Genomic DNA, 21,183 nt, shown 5'->3' with positions numbered 1-21,183 from the left:
TTTGATCGCTAGACATGTGATATACTGGGTAAAAGGGATCTTGTAAATAGTCCAAACATAGAGAACAGACTTGTGGTTGCCAAGGGAGAGGGGGGTGTGAGGGGGGAAGTGTTGGGAGCTTGGGCTTAGCAGATGCAATCCTATTGTATATAGGATGGATAAACAACAGGGTACATTATAACACAGGGAACTATATTCAATATCCTGTGATAAACCATAATGAAAAAGAATATATATATATGTATAACTGAGTCACTTTGCTGTACAGCAGAAATTAACACAACACTGTAAATCAACTATACTTCAATAAAATTTAAAAAAAACAAAAAGCATCTGCTAGAAAATGTGTTACAGGAAAAAAAATAACGTGGTGGTAATGGGTCAGGGAGTAGAAGCATTCCATAGTCGTGTGATTAAGTCTCAGTCTTTTAGTGTGCCTGTACCTCTGAGCTGTGAACTTCACATGTGTTTCTCAATGCCCCTGCATTCCCCCTTTAGTTGGGATAGGATGGCTAGAGTGGGCTGGAATTGGGTATTTCCCTTCTTTCAGGTCAGTTTGACTGATAATACCCCAGCAGGTTAGGCTCTGATTAAATAGTTTCTTCTGCAGGCAGACTTTGTTAAGAATAGAATGCTCTGGAATATTTCAAAGTGGTTCCTTTTACCCATCTTCTGCTGGAAGCACGAGAGAATTTTTCTCTGATATTCACTGTGAGAACCTAGTAGAACTCCAGGAAATTAAAGTCACTAAAGTATGGGACCCCCAATGACCAGGTTGCTGGAAATTTTTTTTTTTTTAATGGCTGTGTTGAGTCTTCATTGCGGTGCACAAGCTTCTCATTGCGGTGGCTTCTCTTGTTGCGGAGCACGGGCTCTAGGCATGCGGGCTTCAGTAGTTGTGGCACACGGACTTCAGTAGTTGTGGCTCACGGGCTTCAGTAGTTGTGGCTCACAGGCTCTAGAGCTCAGGCTCAGTAGTTGTGGTGCACGGGCTTAGTTGCTCCACGACATGTGGGATCTTCCCAGACCAGGATCGAACCCGTGTCCCCTGCATTGGCAGGTGGATTCTTAACCACTGAGCCACCAGGGGAGTCCCCCTGGAATTTTTAATTTTTCAAACTTGATCACACTGAGCCTTCAACAGTTGGTTAATTACAGTTCATGTTTCCCTACCTCAGCACTGGTTCCTGTGGAGGTTTGTGCTAGTGGCTTTCTGCTCTCATAAGTTGTTATTCTCTGTGTTCACCTGTTGGTCTCTCCAATTTTGGGGTTAGCAGTTTGCCCTATGACTTCACTTGTCTTACTTGTCTAAGAAGAGTTGTTGATATTTCAGTTTGTTCAGCTTTTTACTGTTGTTAGGACAGAGTGGCGACCTCCAAACTTCTTACATGCTGGGCTGGAAACCGCAAGTCTGTGCTCATTTTTTTAAAGCATATTTTCCTGAATATAGAATTCTGGGTTGATACTTTCTTTTCCTTTTCAGTGTTTTAAAGATCCTGATCCACTCCTGACCTCTATGGTTTCTGATGATAAGTCAGCTTTTATTAGCATATCTATATTCCCTTATGTGAAATGTGTTGGCTTTCTCTAGCTGCCTTCAAGTGTTTTACTTTATCTTTGAATTTTAACAGTTTGATTATGATACGCCTAGCTATATGTTCTTTGTATTTATCTTCTTGAGGCTCCTTGAGTTTCTTGGATCTGTAAGTTGATGTCTTTAACCAAATTTGGGAAATTTAGGTTACTGTATCTTCAGATATATTTTCTGCCTTGTTTTTGCCGCTCTTGGGACTCCAGTTACAGTATAATTGAGGGACTGTAATTAGTACAGCAGTGCATATGTATAACCTATCAATATAAATTTATTAATATAAATATATATGTAATATGAGTATATTTACATATAGATAGATGGTGTGTGCTCTAAACATTCTAATAAAAGGGATCCATGATCAAGAGAGTTTGGAAATGGGTGCTTTCACCAACCCCCAACTTACCTTTAATATAATGGCATTTAACAACTGGTACAGTAACTATGCACATTTGTCTTTTCTGTTAAATGATGGGCTCCTAGAGGACAAGTCACTGGCTTTACTTTTCTTAATAATTATATAAAAATATAAAGACAATGGTTCTCAGATTTTTAAAAATCCAAAAATGTTATCTGTGAGAGGCAAAGTAAAACAGAAAGTCGCTAAAAATAGGAATAGAAACAGTGGAGAAAAATATACCAGGCAAAAAGTATGATACAAAAGAAAGCTAAAGGGCTTCCCTAGTGGCGCAGTGGTTGAGGGTCCGCCTGCCAATGCAGGGGGCGCGGGTTCGTGCCCCGGTCCGGGAGGATCCCACGTGCCGCGCAGCGGCTGGGCCCGTGAGCCATGGCCGCTGGGCCTGCGCGTCCGGAGCCTGTGCTCCGCAACGGGAGAGGCCACAACAGTGAGAGGCCCGCATACCACAAAAAAAAAAAGAAAGAAAGCTAAAGTAGCAGTTTCCATATTTGACAAATTTAATATTTATGGTAGAAAACGTAAGGGACACAGAAAGACAGCCCAATTAAAAAATGGGCAAAGGATTTGAATAGACATTTCTCTAAATGCTCTGGTTGGTTATAGTTGCACAACCTTGTAAATATATTAAGAACCACTAAGTTGTATACTTTAAGAAGGCGAATTTTATAATACGTGAATTATATCTCAATTGTAAATAAGTGATCTGGGGCTTCCCTGGTGGCGCAGTGGTTGAGAGTCCGCCTGCCGATGCAGAGGACATGGGTTTGTGCCCCAGTCCGGGAAGATCCCACATGCCGCGGAGCGGCTGGGCCCGTGAGCCATGGCCGCTGAGCCTGCGTGTCCGGAGCCTGTGCTCCACAACAGGAGAGGCCACAACAGTGAGAGGCCCGCGTACCGCAAAAATAAATAAATAAATAAAATAAAATAAAATAAAATAAAATAAAATAAAATAAAATAAAATTAAAAAGTGACCTGTATATTTTGTCTTAAAGACCAAACCTCACTTAATTCTCAAGGCTTAGAGCCATGCAGATTGTTCTCCCACTATATTTATTGCAAAAAGAATTAGAAACAAATAACAAAAGAGTAGGTTAAACAAAGTTTGAGAACTAACATTGCTAGAACTAACATTAAGTAATGTTGAGAACTAACATTAGGTAAAAGAAAATCACTGAAAGTACTGAGGAAATTTAGAAACAGAACTGAGTATAAGATTACATGTTGAAATTTGGGGGGCATAGCTAAAGTAGTATTTAGAAGGAAATGTATAACTTTAAAATGTTTGCCCAAAAAAAGAAAGGTTAAAAATAAACTATACAAACATACATTTCCTGGCTGTGTCTGCCTAGAAAAGGGCCTAGAAACAATGAAACTACCATAGCAGTGAGCATACCTGGTACCCAAATACTGGTTTCTAAATACCATTGTCCAATAAAAAGAATCAGAGTTCCATGGAGGAATGATTGATTCCAGGGCTGGGACAAGGAAGATAAAAAATAAGCCTGGAACATGTTATGTTGCCAGAGGTAAGAAAGTCCTCAAAAAGGAACAGGGCCTGTTGAAAGGGCATGGGGACCAAACTGAAAGAGTTCCCAATGGCCATAGCTAAAACAATTTGGGTAATGAAATAAGTAATGATAGTATTAAATTATAACCCATAGAATAAAATAAATATCCATGAGTCCATACTCTTTGAGTAAATAAGCGGGAGAGAAGGGATGTTTTCAGTAGTTTTCCTGTATTGAAGAGTTACAGTTAATAAATAAAACAGAAAATCATCATTAGGCAAGTAACACAGTAATAATTGTAGTCTAGATCCATTGATAGATGCTAAAGCTAGTGGATGAAATTTTGAGGAGAAATAGGAGGATGTTTGCATAGTCACAGAGTATCTCCCCAAATATATTTAATTACAAAAGGAACAATAACAACTTTACAGTGAAGAAATCTGGCAGACACCATCTTAATGAAGTGAGCAAAGGTAACATCACCAGTAATAAAGCATATCAAATCAACACGTGCCCCATGTTATGATGCACTGAGAAAGACACAGCATCATTCCTCTGGTGTTTTTGCCAAAAATGCATAACTCAGTCTAATCATGAAAACATCACAAATGCAAATTGTGGAACATCTGCAAAATAACTAACCAGTACTCTTCAAAAGGGTTATGGTCTCAAAGTCAAGAAAAGACTGGGGAACTGTCAATCTTTTGGAGATTAGAGGAGATTAAGGAGAAATTACATTTAATGTAATGTGGGAGCCTATGTTGGATCCAGAAAAGAAAAAAAGGACCTTAGTGGGAAAACCAATGATATTTGAATAAGGTCTGTAGTTAATGATATTGTACCAATGTTTTTGGTACAATTTCCTTGTCCAATTTCCTTGTACTATGGTTAACATTAAGGAAAGCTTGGTAAGGGTGTAAAGGAACTCTACTATTTTTGCAATTTTTCTATAAATAAAATTATTTCAAAGATAAAAAAGAAAAATAAGGTAAACATTGAGTTCAGGAAGTTTGTAGAAATAGAACAATTGAGCACACTCAAAGGAAAAAGAAGAAAGGAAATAAAAAGATCAGAAAATGAAGCAAAAGTAAAAAGTTGAGATACTTACTCTCTGGAATTATTAAGGTAGTCTTCTGAGAAGACTGAGTAAGAAAAGAGAAGATACACATATATAAAATTCAGAATGAAGATTGAGACGTACACTCACTGCATTCCTTTTAGTGATGTCATTTCTTGCCGAAGCTGGGCCCTCTCCGTTGTTGTGATTAAAAAGCAAATACCTGTGGAATAAGAAATGAGGGTGGCAGTATCCAGTCTGATTCTAAGATTTGAGAAATTGTGCAGTGCCTAACAGGTACTAAGTTCTTTGAGTCTGTTTGATAAATAGAATGATTAGGTGTTTCATTTGGTCTAGTGATACCCTGAAAGAAACTGTTGAGACACTAAAGATGCCATGAACTAAGAAAGTTTGACAACCTCTGAAATATGAGAATTATGAATAAGTAAATGCTAAAAAGAAATTGAAAATGTAGATGAAATGGATAGATTTGTAGGAAAATGATAGGCAACTTGAATATAGTATGAAAACATTGGAATGGTAATCAAAGATCTTCCCTCCCAAAAATCGCATACCTGGATGTCTGTGTATGGGTAAGTTCTATCAAATTTTGAAGGAACAGTTAATTCCTTTCTTAAACAAGTTACTGCAGAAACGAGGGAAAGAGTGAAAACTGCCTAACTCTTTATGCAGCTACTTAATAAGCTTGATTTGAAACCCTGATAAATTCAAGAGGAGATATTATAAAGCCATTTCCCTTATTAATGTAGATGAAAGGGGTCCTAAATAAAATATTAGCTATCTGAATCCAAGAATATACTAAAAGAGTCATGCATCATGATCAAATGGAATTTAGTTTAACAATCCAAAGGTAGTTCATCTTTAAAACAATTATTGATGTAATTCACCATTTTAATAGTTGAGAAAAGAAAAATGTTTTTCTGATTTGATTCAGAAAAGCATTTCATGTATTTCAATTATTGTTTGTGATTTAATTCTTAGCAAACGAAGAATATATAAGGGAACTTTATTGAGTATTTGTATATTAGATTTTTAAAGTTTTTTATTATAGACAGTTTCAAACATAATAAAGGTAGGGTGAGTGGTACAATAGACGTGACAGGTAATCATTGCTCAGCTTCAGCAATTATCAATATATGGCAACTCTTTTTAATCTATATACACACACATACACTCTCATACACTTTTTTCCTGCCCTGCTAGATTATTTGGAAGCATATTCCAGACAACATGCTCTTTTTAATCAATACTGAGTATGTACCTTTTTTCTCTATAACCATTAATATCCTAAAATAATTAACACTAATTCCTTAATATTATCTGCTGTCTAGCAGAGTTGAAATTGTCCTGATTGACTCATAACTGTGAATTTAGAGTTCACACATTGCATTTGGCTGTTATTCTTCGTTTTTTCTTTTAAACTATAATAGCTCTTTTACCTCTTTCCTTCCTTCTTTTTTCCATTATGTTACTAGGAAACCAGGTCATTTGTTCTATGGAATTTTCCACATTCTAGATTTGGCTGATTGTGGCCCCATGGTGTTGCTTAAATGTTTCTTTTTTCCCTGTCTTTCCTCGAAACAGGTAGTTAGGCTTGATTAACTTCTATTATTGGGGGGGGTGGATAATAATTTCATGATTATTGATGCATAACTTTTTTTTAACGAACTTTATTATTATTTTTATTTTTTTTTTGCGGTACGCGGGCCTCTCACTGTTGTGGCCTCTCCCGTTGCGGAGCACAGGCTCCAGATGCGCAGGCTCAGTGGCCATGGCTCACGGGCCTAGCCGCTCTGCGGCATGTGGGATCTTCCCGGACCGGGGCACGAACCCGTGTCCCCTGCATCAGCAGGCTGACTCTCAACCACTGCGCCACCAGGGAAGCCCAACTTTATTATTTTTATTTATTTTTGGCGGCATTCGGTCTTCGTTGCTGCGCGGGCTTTTTCTAGTTGGCAGGGAACAGGGGCCACTCTTCGTTGTGGTGCACGGGCTTCTCTTTACGGTGGCTTCTCTTGTTGTGGAGCACAGGCTCTAGGCACGCGGGCTTCAGTAGTTGTGGCATGTGGGCTCAGTAGTTGTGGCTCAAGGTCTCTAGAGCACAGGCTCAGTAGTTGTGGCGCACGGGCTTAGTTGCTCCACGGCATGTGGGATCTTCCCGGACCAGGGCTCGAACCTGTGTCCCCTGCATTGGCAGGTAGATTCTTAACCACTACGCCACCAAGGAAGCCTGATGCATAACTTCTTAATATCAGGAAGTATATGATGCTTGGCTGCTTTTGTTAAAATTGATCAGTGGGTTTAGGCACCTGGCACAAGTAACCATCGTGAAGGTCTCCAGCAGCCTCTTATTTATTGATGTTTTTTGCCGCGCCCTGTGGCATGTGGGATCTTAGTTCCCCAACCAGGGATTTAACCTGTGCCCCCTGCGTTGGAAGCACGGAGTCTTAACCACTGCCAGGGAAGTCCCTCCATCAGCCTTTTTGCCTAATGTTTTAGCAGTCACTGATGCTTGCTGCCTGGATCGTTATTCATTAGGGGGTAGCAAAATGTTGCTACTCTAATTTATCATCTCTTCTTTGTTTATGAGCTAGTCTTTTATGAAAGAAACAGTCCTCATCGATCCTTCGATAACCCTGAGGCACAGTTTATATAGGAAAGACAAGATAAATGCTTGATTCTTTCTAAAAGAGCACTTTCTTAGTAAACCTACAATGAACATAATACTTAGATGTGTTTACTTTAATACCTAAAGTAAGAAAAGGATGCCTACTATTACTGCTTTTGTTTAACATATTACTAGAAGTCCTTGTCAACAGTATAAGGGAAGAAGAATAACTATTGTAAGGAAAAAGATAAAATTGTCATTATGTACAGACTATACACATTTACTTCAGGGGAATAAAACAGAATCAGCAAACTATTAAAACTGCCTTGAGTTCATCAAGGGTCTTAAAAATCAATACTATTTCTTTTCATCATCCTTAACCAGCTAGAAAATGAAATTTTTAAAAAATGTGTATCATTAAAACAACAAAACCTAGAAAGTACCTAGATATTAGTCTAATCAAGAATACACAGGACTCATTAAGAAAAATTTTAAACTTCAATAAAAGATATAGGAAATAATCATGGACATGATAATTTACTCTTATCAATAAATTCCAAATAATCTCTGTCAAAATTTTAGCTGGGTATTTTCGAGGAACTCTGTAAACTTATTGTGTAGAAGAATAAATAATAATTCATGAATAGTTAAATCAACCTTTAAAAAAGGAGAATAATGGGGAATTTACCCTATCAGATATTAAGATATATCAATACTACAAAAAGCCATAGTAATACCATGTGGAATAGTATAAGAACAAACAAATAGATCACTCTTAGAGAGCTTAGATAATAGACCCAAGGATATATGGGAAACTTAATATGTTATATAGGTGACAGCACAATCAATAGGTAAAAGTTACGTTGTTTAGTAAATGGTTTTAGAAAAAGCAGCTCATTATATATGGAGAAGTAAAACAGTATCTCTATCCTGTGTCATATGCAAAGGTAGATTCCAGATGGATTAAACACCTAAATGGGGAAGGTAAAACCAAAAGGTTTAATAGAAGAAAATTATTTTCTTTAAAAACATATGTATTTTTGTGACCTAGGGTTGGGGAAGGAACTTCTAAAACCTCAAAGCACAAACGAATTTTTGTGTAAATTTAATTGCATCAAAATAGGGAGCTCTATTTAACAAAGGACCCCATGGGCAAAACTAATATACATGTGACAAATGGGAGACAATATTTGCAATGTTTAAATTGCCAAGTGATTAATGTCCTCTATACTAGATTATATAGGAAACTCCTGCAAATAAACAAGATAAAGAAAGCAATCCCAGCAGAAAAATGGGCAAAGGATATAAACAGGCAGTTTATAGAAAAGGAAATCCTCAAAGCAGTAAGCATATGAAGAGTTGCTCAAATGTATTAGCAGTCAGAGAAATACAAATTAAAACAGTAAGATAGGGGCTTCCCTGGTGGCTCAGTGGTTAAGAATCCTCCTGCCAGTGCAGGGGACACGGGTTCGAGCCCTGGCCCAGGAAGATCCCACATGCTGCGGAGCAACTAAACCCATGTGCCACAACTGCTGAGCCTGTGCTCTAGAGCCCGCAAGCCACAACTACTGAGCCTGTGTGCCACAACTACTGAAGCCCGCACACCTAGAGCCTGTGCTCTGCAACAAGAGAAGCCACTGCAATGAGAAGCACATGCACTGCAATGAAGAGTAGCCCCCGCTCGCTGCAACTAGAGAAAGCCCACGTGCAGCAATGAGGACCCAATGCAGCCAAAAAAAAAAACAAAAAAAGACAGTAAGATATTTCATATATGTTAAGCTGGCACATATTAGCAAACGAGATAAAAACCAAATGCTGATGAAGATGCAGGTTATAAAAACTCTTACAAAAAAAAAAAAACTCTTACACACTGCTGGGGCACATGTAGCCACTCTGGACAGTAGCATGGCACTCAGAATTAAAACTCTATATGTATATGACCCAGCAATTCTGCTCTTGCGTTTATATGCCGAAGAAAATCTCAGTCAGATCCATAAGAAAACATTTACAGGGATATTCATTGCAGCATTATTTGGTAGAAAGGCATTAGAGGTAATCCAGGTGTCCGGTGCAGGGATAGTAGAGAGAAAAAATGTTTTGGATACATGCCATGGCATATTATATGCCAATCAGAAACAGCAAATCAAATGTACACATACAAAATGAATGAATTATGTTACAGAATTGAAAAAGAACAGAATGAGATATAACACAGTAAAATTTGCACACATCAAAAATACATGCACTCGGGGCTTCCCTGGTGGCACAGTGGTTGATAGTCCACCTGCCGATGCAGGGGACACGGGTTCATGCCCCGGTCCGGGAAGATCCCACATGCCGCGGAGCGGCTGGGCCCGTGAGACATGGCCGCTGAGCCTGCGCGTCCAGAGCCTGTGCTCTGCAGTGGGAGAGGCCACAGCAGTGGGAGGCCCGCGTACCACAAAAAAAAAATACATGCACTCAGTAAACAATAAGGATTTACTGTATAGCCCAGGAAACTATATTCAGCATCTTGTAATAACCTATAATGGAAAAGAATCTGAAATATATATATATACACACACACATATATATATCCAAATCACTCTGCTGTACACGTGGAACTAATAAAATATTGTAAATCAACTACAATTTTAAAAATAAATTTTTTTTAAATACATGCATTCAAAACATTTTGCAAGAACACATACAAATTAAAGGGCATACAATAGGCATAGTAGGGTGGTTGCCTATGAGGATACAGAAACAAGGATAAGGGGAAATTTAAAGATTTTCATGACACCCCATCTCATTTCATAGAGTCATAGAAATTATTTAAGATATGATCTGTAAATGTATCTAAATGGCAGTATGATAAAAGCAAATGAAATGATCGAAGGCACCACTGTCAACCCCTTCACTTTGTGGAACTCCTACTCCCCCATCAGGATGTCTTATGAACCATAGGTTTGTGTGACCATCAGATATACAGACGGAGTGTGGAGACCCATGTCAGCTTGTATATTGAACACTTAATACGTTATTACCATTTAAATTAGTTAAAATATCTTAAGAATTTATAATATTTAAAATCTATTCCATATACATCTGTATGTTTTAATATAAAATAGAATTTCCCCAAATCTTTAGGGAAAATTGCCATTCTAGTAATATGTGCCTTCTAAGACCCCCTAGTGCACATCCAGTATGAGAAGCAGGTTCTTAAGCTGACTGCATTGATCAAAGATCTGATAGATCTTTGGGAAAAATAATTTCTTTTCTTCTAACACTAAGGCATTTCACTATTCTGGCTCTTCCAAGATGGATTCCAGTTTGAAATGTTATGTGGTAAAATATACAGTTATTTTATGACACTCTGATTTTTTTTTTTCTTTAACTTTACAGAGACTGTGCAGTTGATCCAACTTGTGTTTTATGCATGGAGTGCTTTTTGGGAAGTATTCACAGAGACCATCGATATAGGGTTAGTAATATCCAGATAATAACCACACCTAGTATTGAATTTTATACTCAATACCTTTTCTTCTCAAAATTCCAAGATTTAACACTGAAACAGGGGAGAGTGGTTTAAGAAATGTGTTACTCAAATACCATTAAACATACGATGGCAGTGTAGAGATGAATTATGAATCCAGATTTCATGGAACACATCAAAGACTATAGATAACAGCTATAGTTTAGCTGTTTAAAAGACTATAGATAACAGCTCTTTCAGTATTGGTTTTCAACTAGTTTGTTTTGTTATTTTTTTAATGTTTATTATCTTTATAATTCTAGGTTTATAAAGCAAGTTATCAAAAATTAGAGGATAAAGGTGAGAGTTAAAATGCAAGAGGGAGGTTCTGAAGGGAGATGAGTGAGCAATGAAGTAAAAGTGACAGGATTATACCATTAAGAAATGGTTCTATCTATTGGTCAGCTTCTACAGAATTGTCATTTCTTAATATTAAAGAGGCATCTACTACAATGTAGAAAAGGGCCAAATTCAGAACATAAGACTAATCAATTTTTTTTTAACTGCTATAACGCAATCAGTACTTTTCCAAAAATCAAGTATGTTTGCTTTTAAGTCAGGGATACAAAATACATAGGCAGATTATTGCTAAGCCTGTCCTGGTTCCTCTACTGGAAGCTGAAGACAGAGCTATGAACATTCAAAAATTTAGGGAACTGTTAGTAGCTGGAACTTTTCACCCTAATCTCAAATAAAAATAGAGAAGAAATACTACAGTCTTACTAATTCAAGACTTTTGATTCAGGACTTTTCCTCCTGTTTGTTTTTATTTACTCTACCCGAGTATTGTTAACAGTGAACTAAAACAGCTGCAAAATTGAATTCATATTTTTATATGTTCTTTTTTTTTTTTGCGGTACACGGGCCTTGCACTGTTGTGGCCTCTCCCACTGCGGAGCACAGGCTCTGGACGCGCAGGCTCAGCGGCCATGGCTCATGGGCCCAGCCGTTCCATGACATGTGGGATCTTCCCGGACCGGGGCATGAACCCGTGTCCCCTGCCGATCGGCAGGCGGACTCTCAACCACTGCGCCACCAGGGAAGCCCTATATGTTCTTTTTATTTTCATAAATCAGTAAGAGAATCCTAGTTTCCTTTAAACTGTTCTACCTATCTTTGATTACCAGAACACGCATAAAAGCTATAGGGTGATGTTATCATTTTCCATATGGCTGCCTGCCCGTGTTTCTTGGCATATATCTTTGCAGCCCCTAAGAATAACTGTCATTTGTGAGTTTACATTAATTACCTTGTGATATGTAACACACAAATACTTTGGGAAAAATATGAAAGGCTCTTTCTAAAATTTCCTTCTCATACCCATCCATAAACTCTCACAGTATTTTTTAAAAAAGCAAAATTTCCAGTCTACTAATTATTAAATAATAGGTTTTATCTTGCTAGATTCCTTGAATCATTGCTACATCTTAAGGAAGCATGAATAATTTTGAAGCCCACAGGTGGTAAAAGGTTTTATGACTAGGCACTCCATGTTTCCTTTTCAAAGAATGCTATTTAGAGAGTGTTAGAAAAGAAAAATAAACTATTTCTGTAGTTTTTTTGGTCACTTTCTCTAATGCAGATGCACTCTTATTAGACTTTTGTAGAAGACAGCAGCTATAGGAATCTTTGTCACTCTTGCATCTGTTACGTTTATAACCTGGTAGCATAGATACCAACAGTATACCAATTTAGCCAAAACCTAGCAAGAAAGCCCTTGTTATTTTCCTAATTAGGAAGTCATGCAAGTGGACATATTTTACCTCTTTAAAATAGCTGTAGCTTGCTAGACACTACAGAATAGCTTATTTTATTTTGAAATCACTTAAATTAGCCTATAGGCTTATTTAAAATCAGCTTTAAAACATTGAGAGGTTTGGCATTTTATTTAATTTTATCCCTCCAAAGAAATTAACACTTCAGCAACGTTATTTCCTTAGCACTTGATATTCCTATTTATAATCCAGTAGACCTCAGTAAATACTTATTGACAAGATACTTTACAATTTTTTTTCAAGATGACAACATCAGGAGGTGGAGGTTTCTGTGACTGTGGTGATACTGAAGCTTGGAAAGAGGGTCCTTACTGTCAGAAACATGAACTTAACACCTCTGAAATTGAGGAAGAAGAGGTAAAAACATTTTCACAAAATTGTTCCTAAGGAAATACTGTCTTAACCATGTGTTTGAAATATTTTCAGACATAAGAATTAGGTTATAATATAGCAATGGATAAGTAAAATATCAATAGTCCTCTCACTATTAACAGTGACCAAGTATATACTTCGAAAGTTTTTTGCATTTTATGGATGGCATACCAGTACTAGTAGAACACACTTGAAATTCTAGAAATTTAATTTAATTTGGACTTTTGCATTTGTTTGTTTTATTTTAAGCATATATGAGTTTTTTTAAGTCCTCATTTATTATTAAAGGGATTATTTTTCCTATATATGTAGATCAGTTAACTTAGTTGTTTTTGTTTGTGTTGTGACTAAGACTTTGTAGATCAGATACATTTCTTTTCTGTAGTCCTATATGGCAGCCAATCCTACTCATCATCTCCTGGTAAATCAATGTCATTGGATATGTGATGAGACCAAACACTGGGATGATAGCTCAGTACAAGTTACACTCATTCCAGCTGTAAATATGTGCTTTCTAAAATTGTTGTTGATCCTTTATTATTTTTCTCTAAATGATATTTGTAATGATATAATGGGCTCTCACTAAACAAATACTTGAAACTCTGCTGTTTGTGACAATCTGATGTTTGATTTAAGATCCTTATTTCAGATTTTAATTTTAAATGGCAGAGAGGTGGGGTACATTAAAAGAACTTATGCATTGTTTGTAAGTAGGTCTGATACCAATTTGGGGCAAGTGGACATTAATAGTCCTTCCTAGTGCACATGTCTTCCTGGTCTCAGATATTTTAACAGAACGACCAGAGAACTTATGGTGTAGGACAGTATCTTTTAGACTGTGTTTCACTGTGTTTTAGACAGATGAAAATTTGTGCAGAATGATTCAGTGCTATAGAAAACATATATTTGTGTTTCATTTGCTTTGTGCATGTGCTCTAGGATTTGCTACAGAGAGATGCCAAGTGATCAGGGTTTCAGATTTCTCCACTGCAATTGGAGCAGCTCTGTTTTTATCTCTTACATACTGGGTTGGCATTCTGTATATAAAAATATAAGCAAGGCAAACAAAGACATATTTGGAAAAAATGGTTTTGCTTTTGAAAAAAAATTGAAAGCTAGTGTAAAACTTCAGGACTCTGGGAGAAAATATTTGCAAGTCATATCTGATAAGTGTCTGGTATCCAGAATATATATCTTACAACTCAACAACAAAAAACACAATTAAAAGTGGCCAGAGGACCTGAATAGACATTTCTCCAAAGAAGATATAATACAAGTGACCAACAAACACATGAAAACATGCTCAAGAGTATTAGTCATTAGGGAAATGTAAATCAAAACCACAGTGAGATACCACTTCACACCCACTAGGATGGCTGTAATCAAAAAAGTGGCAAATAGGTGTTGGCGAGGCTATAGAGAAACTGGAACTCTGTACAGTGCTAGTGGGAATGCAAAATGATTTAGCACTGTGGAAAACAGTTTGGCTATTCCTCAAATGTTAAACATTGCCATGTAAGCCTGTAATTTCACTTCTAGGTATATACCCAAAAGAATTAAAAACAAGTATTCAAATAAGTACATGCACACACATTAGTAGCAGCATTATTCATAATAGCCAAAAGGTGGAAACAGTCAAAATGTCTATCAGTATGCGAATGGATAAACATACAGTGTAATATTACTTAGCTGTAAAAAGGAATGAAGTACTGATACATGTTGCAACGTGGATGAACTTTCAAAACATCAGGATAAGTGAAAGAAGCCAGACACAAAGGGTCACATACTGTATTATTCCATTTATGTGAAATATCCAGAATAAATAAATCTGTAGAGAACACAGACTGGTGGTTGCCAGGGAATAGGGAAGGGAAAAATGGAGAAAAACTGCCTAATGGGTAAGGGGTTTTACTTTGTTGAAGTGATAGAAATGTTTTAGAACTAGATAGAGGTGATTGTGGCTCAACATTATGAATGTACTAGATACCACCAGATTGTTCGCTTTAAATTTTCTAAGAAAACTTATGAATCTGCCTGCAGTTACTCTCTTGGCTTTATCCTCATATATTAGCGGGGTAGCTATCAAATAATGAAGACTTTGGTTAGTTTCCTGAATTTTTAGAAGATGCCAGCAAAATAACCTGCCTGGCTGAAATTGTATGGTTCTGCCTGGAGAATATATATTACAGCAACTTGACAGAGAATCGAACCTCCAGACTTTGCCATTTAATTCCTATTTAAGAATTCAGTTAAGAGAAATGAAGTCTTCGAGAAGACTATAAGATATTAAAAAGATAACAGATAACATTATATTTAGCATACCTGGTCCCCACTCACTAAATCCATACATTATCTAGGGTTTTTCTATTTTATGCTTGAAATGGAAGAAAGCTATATAATATTTGAAATGAACCTCTTTAGCCTGTCATAGGATTGTTTTTATTGAATGTAATTTTTTTGTTATACATTCAGCCTACATCTTAAGAAAAAGTTGTAAAAAATTTTATTATATACTTCTGTTGGGGTAGTGTTTAGAAGTTCCACAGGTCTTCTCAACTTGTGGCATTTGGGGTGGGACATTCTTCATTGTACAGGCCAGGGATCAGCAAACCCTGGCCCCACAGGCCGGATCTTGTCTGCAACGTGTTACTGGCACCACCATAATCCAAGAATGGTTTTTATATTTTTAAATAGTTGAAGAAAAATCAATAAGGGTAGTATTTTGTGGCATGTGAAGATTATGTGAAATTCAAATTTCATTATCCATAAATAAAATTTTATTGCAACATAGCCACGCTTAATTGTTCATGTATTATCTATAGCTGCTTTTCCACTACAACAGCAAAACTGAGTAGCTATGACAGAGACCCTGTAGCCTGCAAAAACTGAAATACTTAGTGACTTTTTATAGAAAAACTTTACTGACTCCAGGTATACACTGTCAGAAGCACTGTGTTTATTGTACCTAATTCCCACTCATTAAATGGTAATAGCATCTTCCATCACCGTGACAATAAATGCCCAACTAGTTTTCCAAATGGGCCCTTGAGCATGGGGGGTGAGTACAGAGGCTGGTGGGATGGTACCTTTCCTAGTGTCTCCTTTGTTGATCTTTATAAAAACCGTAAGAAATTTGTCTTAGGTCTCTGCATTAGGAAATGTTACGTTTCTCTTGGTGTGAGTCTCGTAACTGACTGTGTTTCCTTTTGTTGGGGCATCTTGAAAACAGCTTGTCTGTAGTAGCTGTATGGAAATTTATATGATTGGCATTTATAAATAGATGTTATCTTGACTTCAGTTTATTTTACTTCCTTTATTTTCATTTTACCTGCTTTGTATATCTATTTTTTAATACTGTTTTATTACACTGGATGTATTCTAGTTGCTGAAGGGGAATTCCCTGGAGGTCCAGTGGTTAGGACTCCATGTTTTCACTGCCAATAGTGCAGGTTCAATCCCTGGTCGGGCAACTACGATCCCACAAGCTGCACTTGGCCAAAAAAAGTTGCTGTAAATCCTTTTTGGAATGAAATTTAATTCAATAACGTATATTAACTGAATGAACAACCTCAGTGAAAAATTTTTTATCTGAAATTTTCACTTATCAATGCTGCTTTCATCCCATTTGAATACAGATCAGTGGTAACTAGTAGCTGAATATCATACTAAATACGATTCTTGGTTTATATCATTTAATTCTCAGAACAACCCTGTAAGATAAATACTACTGTTACCCATATTTTATAGCTGCGGAAGCTTGAGTCTTAGATTAAGAAACTTGCCTACAGTGTCCCACACAGTAAGTGCTAGAGCTGGGCTTTAAACCTAGGTAGTATAGACAATTCTGACAGTACAGTATACTGGTTTTTGAAAACATTTTTTGGCAGTGGAATTTTTTTAAATAAAATTTTAATTAAGAAATCCCAATAATAAACAGATAAAAGCAGTATTACTAATGAATTTATTTTTTATAAGTTGGAATGTATATTATTTCTTGTTAGAAAGTCGATTCATAACTTTGGTTTCTAGTTTATTTCTAGTTTTAGTTGGGCAGTGTGGAGAAAACCCTCATTCATACCTTATTTGCATATGACAACAGTTAAACTCTATTATAATATGTGCTTACTTTTTTTTCTTTTTTTTTAAGATGGATTGATTTTTTTGGCTGCATTGGGTCTAGTTGCTGCACACGGGACCTTTCGTTGCAGCGCGCAGGCTCTTCATTGTAGTGCGTGGGCTTCTCTCTAGTTGTGGTGGCAGGTTTTCTCTTCTCTAGTTGTGGCATGCAGGCTCCAGAGCGCACGGGCTCCGTAGTTTGTGGCACGCGGGCTCAGTATTGTGGCGCATGGGCTTAGTTGCCCTGCAGCATGTAGATCTTAGTTCCCTGACCAGGTATCAAACCCGCATCCCCTGCATCATAAGGCGGATTCTTTACCACTGGACCACCAGGGAAGTCCCAACCACAGGTAACCTTTTTAACAGCATGCTATTCTTCTAGTTTGGAAGAAGAATAAATCAAAGTTGACTCATGAAGGCTTGCATTCTCTAACATAAATGTCACGAAAAACAATTATTAGTCTTAGATAATACAACATAGGATAAGATGGTTATTTATTTTCTCATTCCAACTGACTTATGCTGTGATACGAGCACTTGGAACAGAAGTCTATTCAAATAACGTTTAATTTACCGTTGTACATGAGTAGGCTTGCACAGCCTAGCATCTCTTCACTTCAGAAATAATGTTTTTTAATCAGTAACCCATTTTCAAGAAGTTAACATGTGCATACAAAGATGGCAGAAGAATCTATATCCATAGGCCATTTAAAAATTTGGATAATCATGGGCTTCCCTGGTGGCGCCAGTGGTTGAGAGTCCGCCTGCCGATGCAGGGGACACGGGTTCGTGCCCCGGTCCGGGAAGATCCCACATGCCGCGGAGCTGCTGGGCCCGTGAGCCATGGCGCTGAGCCTACCCGTCTGGAGCCTGTGCTCTGCAACCAGAGAGGCCACAACAGTGAGAGGCCCGCGTACCGCAAAAAAATAAAAAAATAATTAAAATATGGATAATCATATGTTTTTAAACTGGTGTGTATTTCAAATAGGAAACATCTCTACCAGGCCCTGGGATTTTTAGAACAGAGTTTGGACACTGCTGGCTTGGATTCTCAAGAATTGGCGGTTGTTTCTGTCCCAACACCATTTAATTCTTATATATCCTGTTTATCATAATTCTTCAATCCTCTAAATGTCTTGTATTATGGGATTTAATTGTAAGAAATGGAATGACTGTATAGTGAGATAGTATCACGAAGAAAACTGAGTTTTGGTTCTACTTTCTATTTTAGTACAGTGTGAGGTTCGTATTATGATTAATAGCCACTCTTTTATGAATCGCCAGAAGGTACCAGTTCCAGTACCTTCTTGGTAGCAGGTGGTTTTGCCATGTTAACTTCTAAAGTCTCCATAAGAAATAGTAGCAAACCTTGGTAGCAGTATAAAAAAAATTTTTTTTTGATGGGACATATAAAGCAGTTTATTGAGAAGAGTTGTAGGTAAAAAGTGCTATAAGACTTTGGAAAATCTTTTTCTTACTTCTTACATTCTTTAAGCCCTAGACCCATCTCCTTTAGGAATCTTTGTCTTTTTTCCTTCATCCTTGACATTATTCTCCTTCTCCATTTGTTTTATATCAGTTCCACTAAGCTGATCCTTGGTGAAGATGCACAGAAATGTTCTGTATCCTTATGTATATTTTCAAGAATGTACTGGTTCCCATTCAATGATGTTGGAATATATTGATTTTCTTATTGAGAGATGAATATAACACTATTTAGCCATTAAGCTAAATAACATGTTTAGATTTGATAAAGCATTAAGATTAGATTGTGTAAAACATTTTGCCAACCTTGACTGAAAGATAACCTTAGAGTATGTTTATAGTAATACTTTTTTACGTTAACCTTGAAATTTAGTGACTTACTCACTGTTAAGTCTAATATACAAAGTTCTCTGTTAAATACATACACAGCTTGACTCGCTGAGAGAAAGTGAGTGATTCTTAACAACATCGAGGAGCAGTTTTCTGACCTTGTTGACTTCTCCCCTTTAGAATCCTCAAAATCAGGTTCTCCTTTATACCTATAAAACTAAATATTACTTGTCCATCCTTAGATAACATTCCTTTGTTTATTCTGGAAATTGGGGATTAGAGGGATGTGAAGCTGTAACCATGGTTTGATGTTAGGTTTAAAGATCCTAGAATGCCATTCTAAAATTTTTAGATTTATTTGTTAGGCATTGGAGTGCCGTGGAATATTGTGGTTCATATGATTCAGGATTGTGGATTATTATGAAGAGAATGTTTTAGGAAGTTTGATTTGCTGAGATGTAACGTATGGGATCAAATTGAAGAGAAGCTGAAGCTGGAAGATGTCAGCTTTTTACAGTAGTGTTTTGAGGAGGGAGGCAGAATGGGAAAAAGGAGAATTAATGTACATTTAACATGGTTGCATTTTTTTTTTTTTCTGTTCTTTCAGGATCCTCTTGTGCATTTATCAGAAGATGTGATTGCAAGAACTTATAACATTTTTGCTATTATGTTTCGGTATGCAGTAGAGATATTAACCTGGGAAAAGGAAAGTGAATTGCCACCAGATTTAGAGATGGTGTAAGTACAGCCCGTTTATTCCTTGTATTTGTATTTGCTCACACTCAATTTTAAGCATTTTGATTCTAATTCCTCAAATTAACTTTAATACAGCTAGGATAGAACATAATCGTTTTTAATAATTAGTTTTCAGCATAATAATAACCTTGGTTTTATAGTTTTTAAATATGTGTGAGCCATTTAATTGGTAGAGGTTTTTCCCTGTTGATTTCGCCGATTTATAGCCATATTTTAGCCACATCAAGGCTCTACCACGGTTTCAAGCACAGACATTTTTCTCTTCTTTGTGTGATAAAGCTGTTAAGTTAACTCTACAATTCTTTTTGTTTGTGTATGAGATTTGATTAGGGAATGAGCACTTTGATCTAAGTGAGTTTTCTGGTTTGACTAAATACACAAATTCAATTTTAACCATTTTTGATTCTAAATTTGTATAAAATTTATTCTACACTTTGTGCTTCTTTTAGAGTACATCTAACATTTTTACCATTTGTTCTTAGATTATTGAGGAGATTGCAAATTTGTGACCAGAGAGCTGGATTCTGCTATAGCTGTACTTAAGGTTAAGGGCTTACTTTTCTGCATGAATGTGCTTGCCTCAAGCAGCCTTCTCTTCTACTTTTAATTCTAGCCAAGCTTGTAGGAATTGTATTCACAGTTAAGGTTGAATACAAGTGAGAGTCTAAAGGACATTGGTGGTGTTTCTTTTTTGCTTTCTCAACAGTGTTCCAAATAATTAGGTTGTAGGTTGTTTTTTAGTAAAATGAGGAGTTAGTATTCCTTTTTTGGAAATGTTGATAATGGCTTAGTTACCTCATGACTTTATCTTCATGTATTTTGAGTTGGGGACCAACTAAGATCTAAATCTGAGATCCAAATTTAGACCGTAGAGAATAGAAGAGTTGTGTTTTCATTTTTCTGTTCCATTGTAAGTTTGGGACCACCAGCATGGAAGGGAAAAGAATCTAACTTGCGTCTCTTGTAATGTTTTCCCATCTTAGTAAATGGCATTTCATCTACCCAAAAACCTGAGTCACGCATATCCATTTAGATTTCAGGTCCAGCTGGTTCTCCCTCTCTCAAGTTGTTTACTTCTGTTCATCTCCATTACTACTATCCTAGTCCAAATTGCGTTAATTTCATCCTTGGACAACATGACGTCCCTAACTAGACTGCCATATCCACTCGTGTCTCTCATGATCCATTCTCCACATATAGCCAAAGTGAACTTTAAGACAAATCTGACCATAGCTCCTATTTCACTCTTTCAAATCTTTGATTGCCCTTAGGATGGCAAAATCGAAATCCATTACAAGGTCTTTAAGATTTCTGCCTACCTCCAGACTAATCTCCTCCTTCCTCCCTGTGCTCCAGCTCCCAGTATTTACTTTTGCCACCTCAGGTCCTTTGCTTTCACTTTCTTCTAGCCCATGGTTTCTCAACCTTCGTACTGTTGGCTTTGGGGGCCAGATATTATGGGCTCTAACTGGTGGACTGTAGAATTTTTAGCAGCATCCTTGACCTTTACCCACTGGATGCCAGTGGCACTCCCACCCCAGTCATGACAACCAAAAGTTTCCAGACATTGTCCAGTGGTCATCTATGGAGGGTAGAGGAGAATTGCCCCCAATTGAGCACCACTGATAGCCA

At 37.0% G+C, this 21,183-nt stretch overlaps 1 protein-coding gene across 6 annotated transcripts in view; it reads left to right on the top strand.

Moving 5' to 3' along the window:
• The window catches only part of UBR2 (ubiquitin protein ligase E3 component n-recognin 2), a 115,906-nt gene that overhangs the window by 24,126 nt on the left and 70,597 nt on the right, over nucleotides 1-21,183 (top strand). For 5 of the 6 annotated variants that reach the window (XR_010946828.1, XM_067752922.1, XM_067752921.1 and 2 more), the window contains exons 3-5: nucleotides 10,588-10,666; nucleotides 12,736-12,849; nucleotides 19,403-19,533. Coding sequence is in view for 5 of the 6 variants with exons in the window: in XM_067752922.1 (XP_067609023.1) it covers nucleotides 10,588-10,666; nucleotides 12,736-12,849; nucleotides 19,403-19,533 (324 nt within the window). In the remaining variant the exon portion in view is untranslated. The remainder of the gene's footprint in view (nucleotides 1-10,587; nucleotides 10,667-12,735; nucleotides 12,850-19,402; nucleotides 19,534-21,183) is intronic. The other variant, XM_067752923.1, reaches the window with a different exon arrangement.

Source organism: Pseudorca crassidens, chromosome 10, assembly GCF_039906515.1.
Source record: "Pseudorca crassidens isolate mPseCra1 chromosome 10, mPseCra1.hap1, whole genome shotgun sequence".
Taxonomy (NCBI): Eukaryota; Metazoa; Chordata; class Mammalia; order Artiodactyla; family Delphinidae; genus Pseudorca; species Pseudorca crassidens.
The sequence above is the reverse complement of the archived record's forward strand: the minus strand, read 5'-3'. Positions and strand labels throughout refer to the sequence as shown.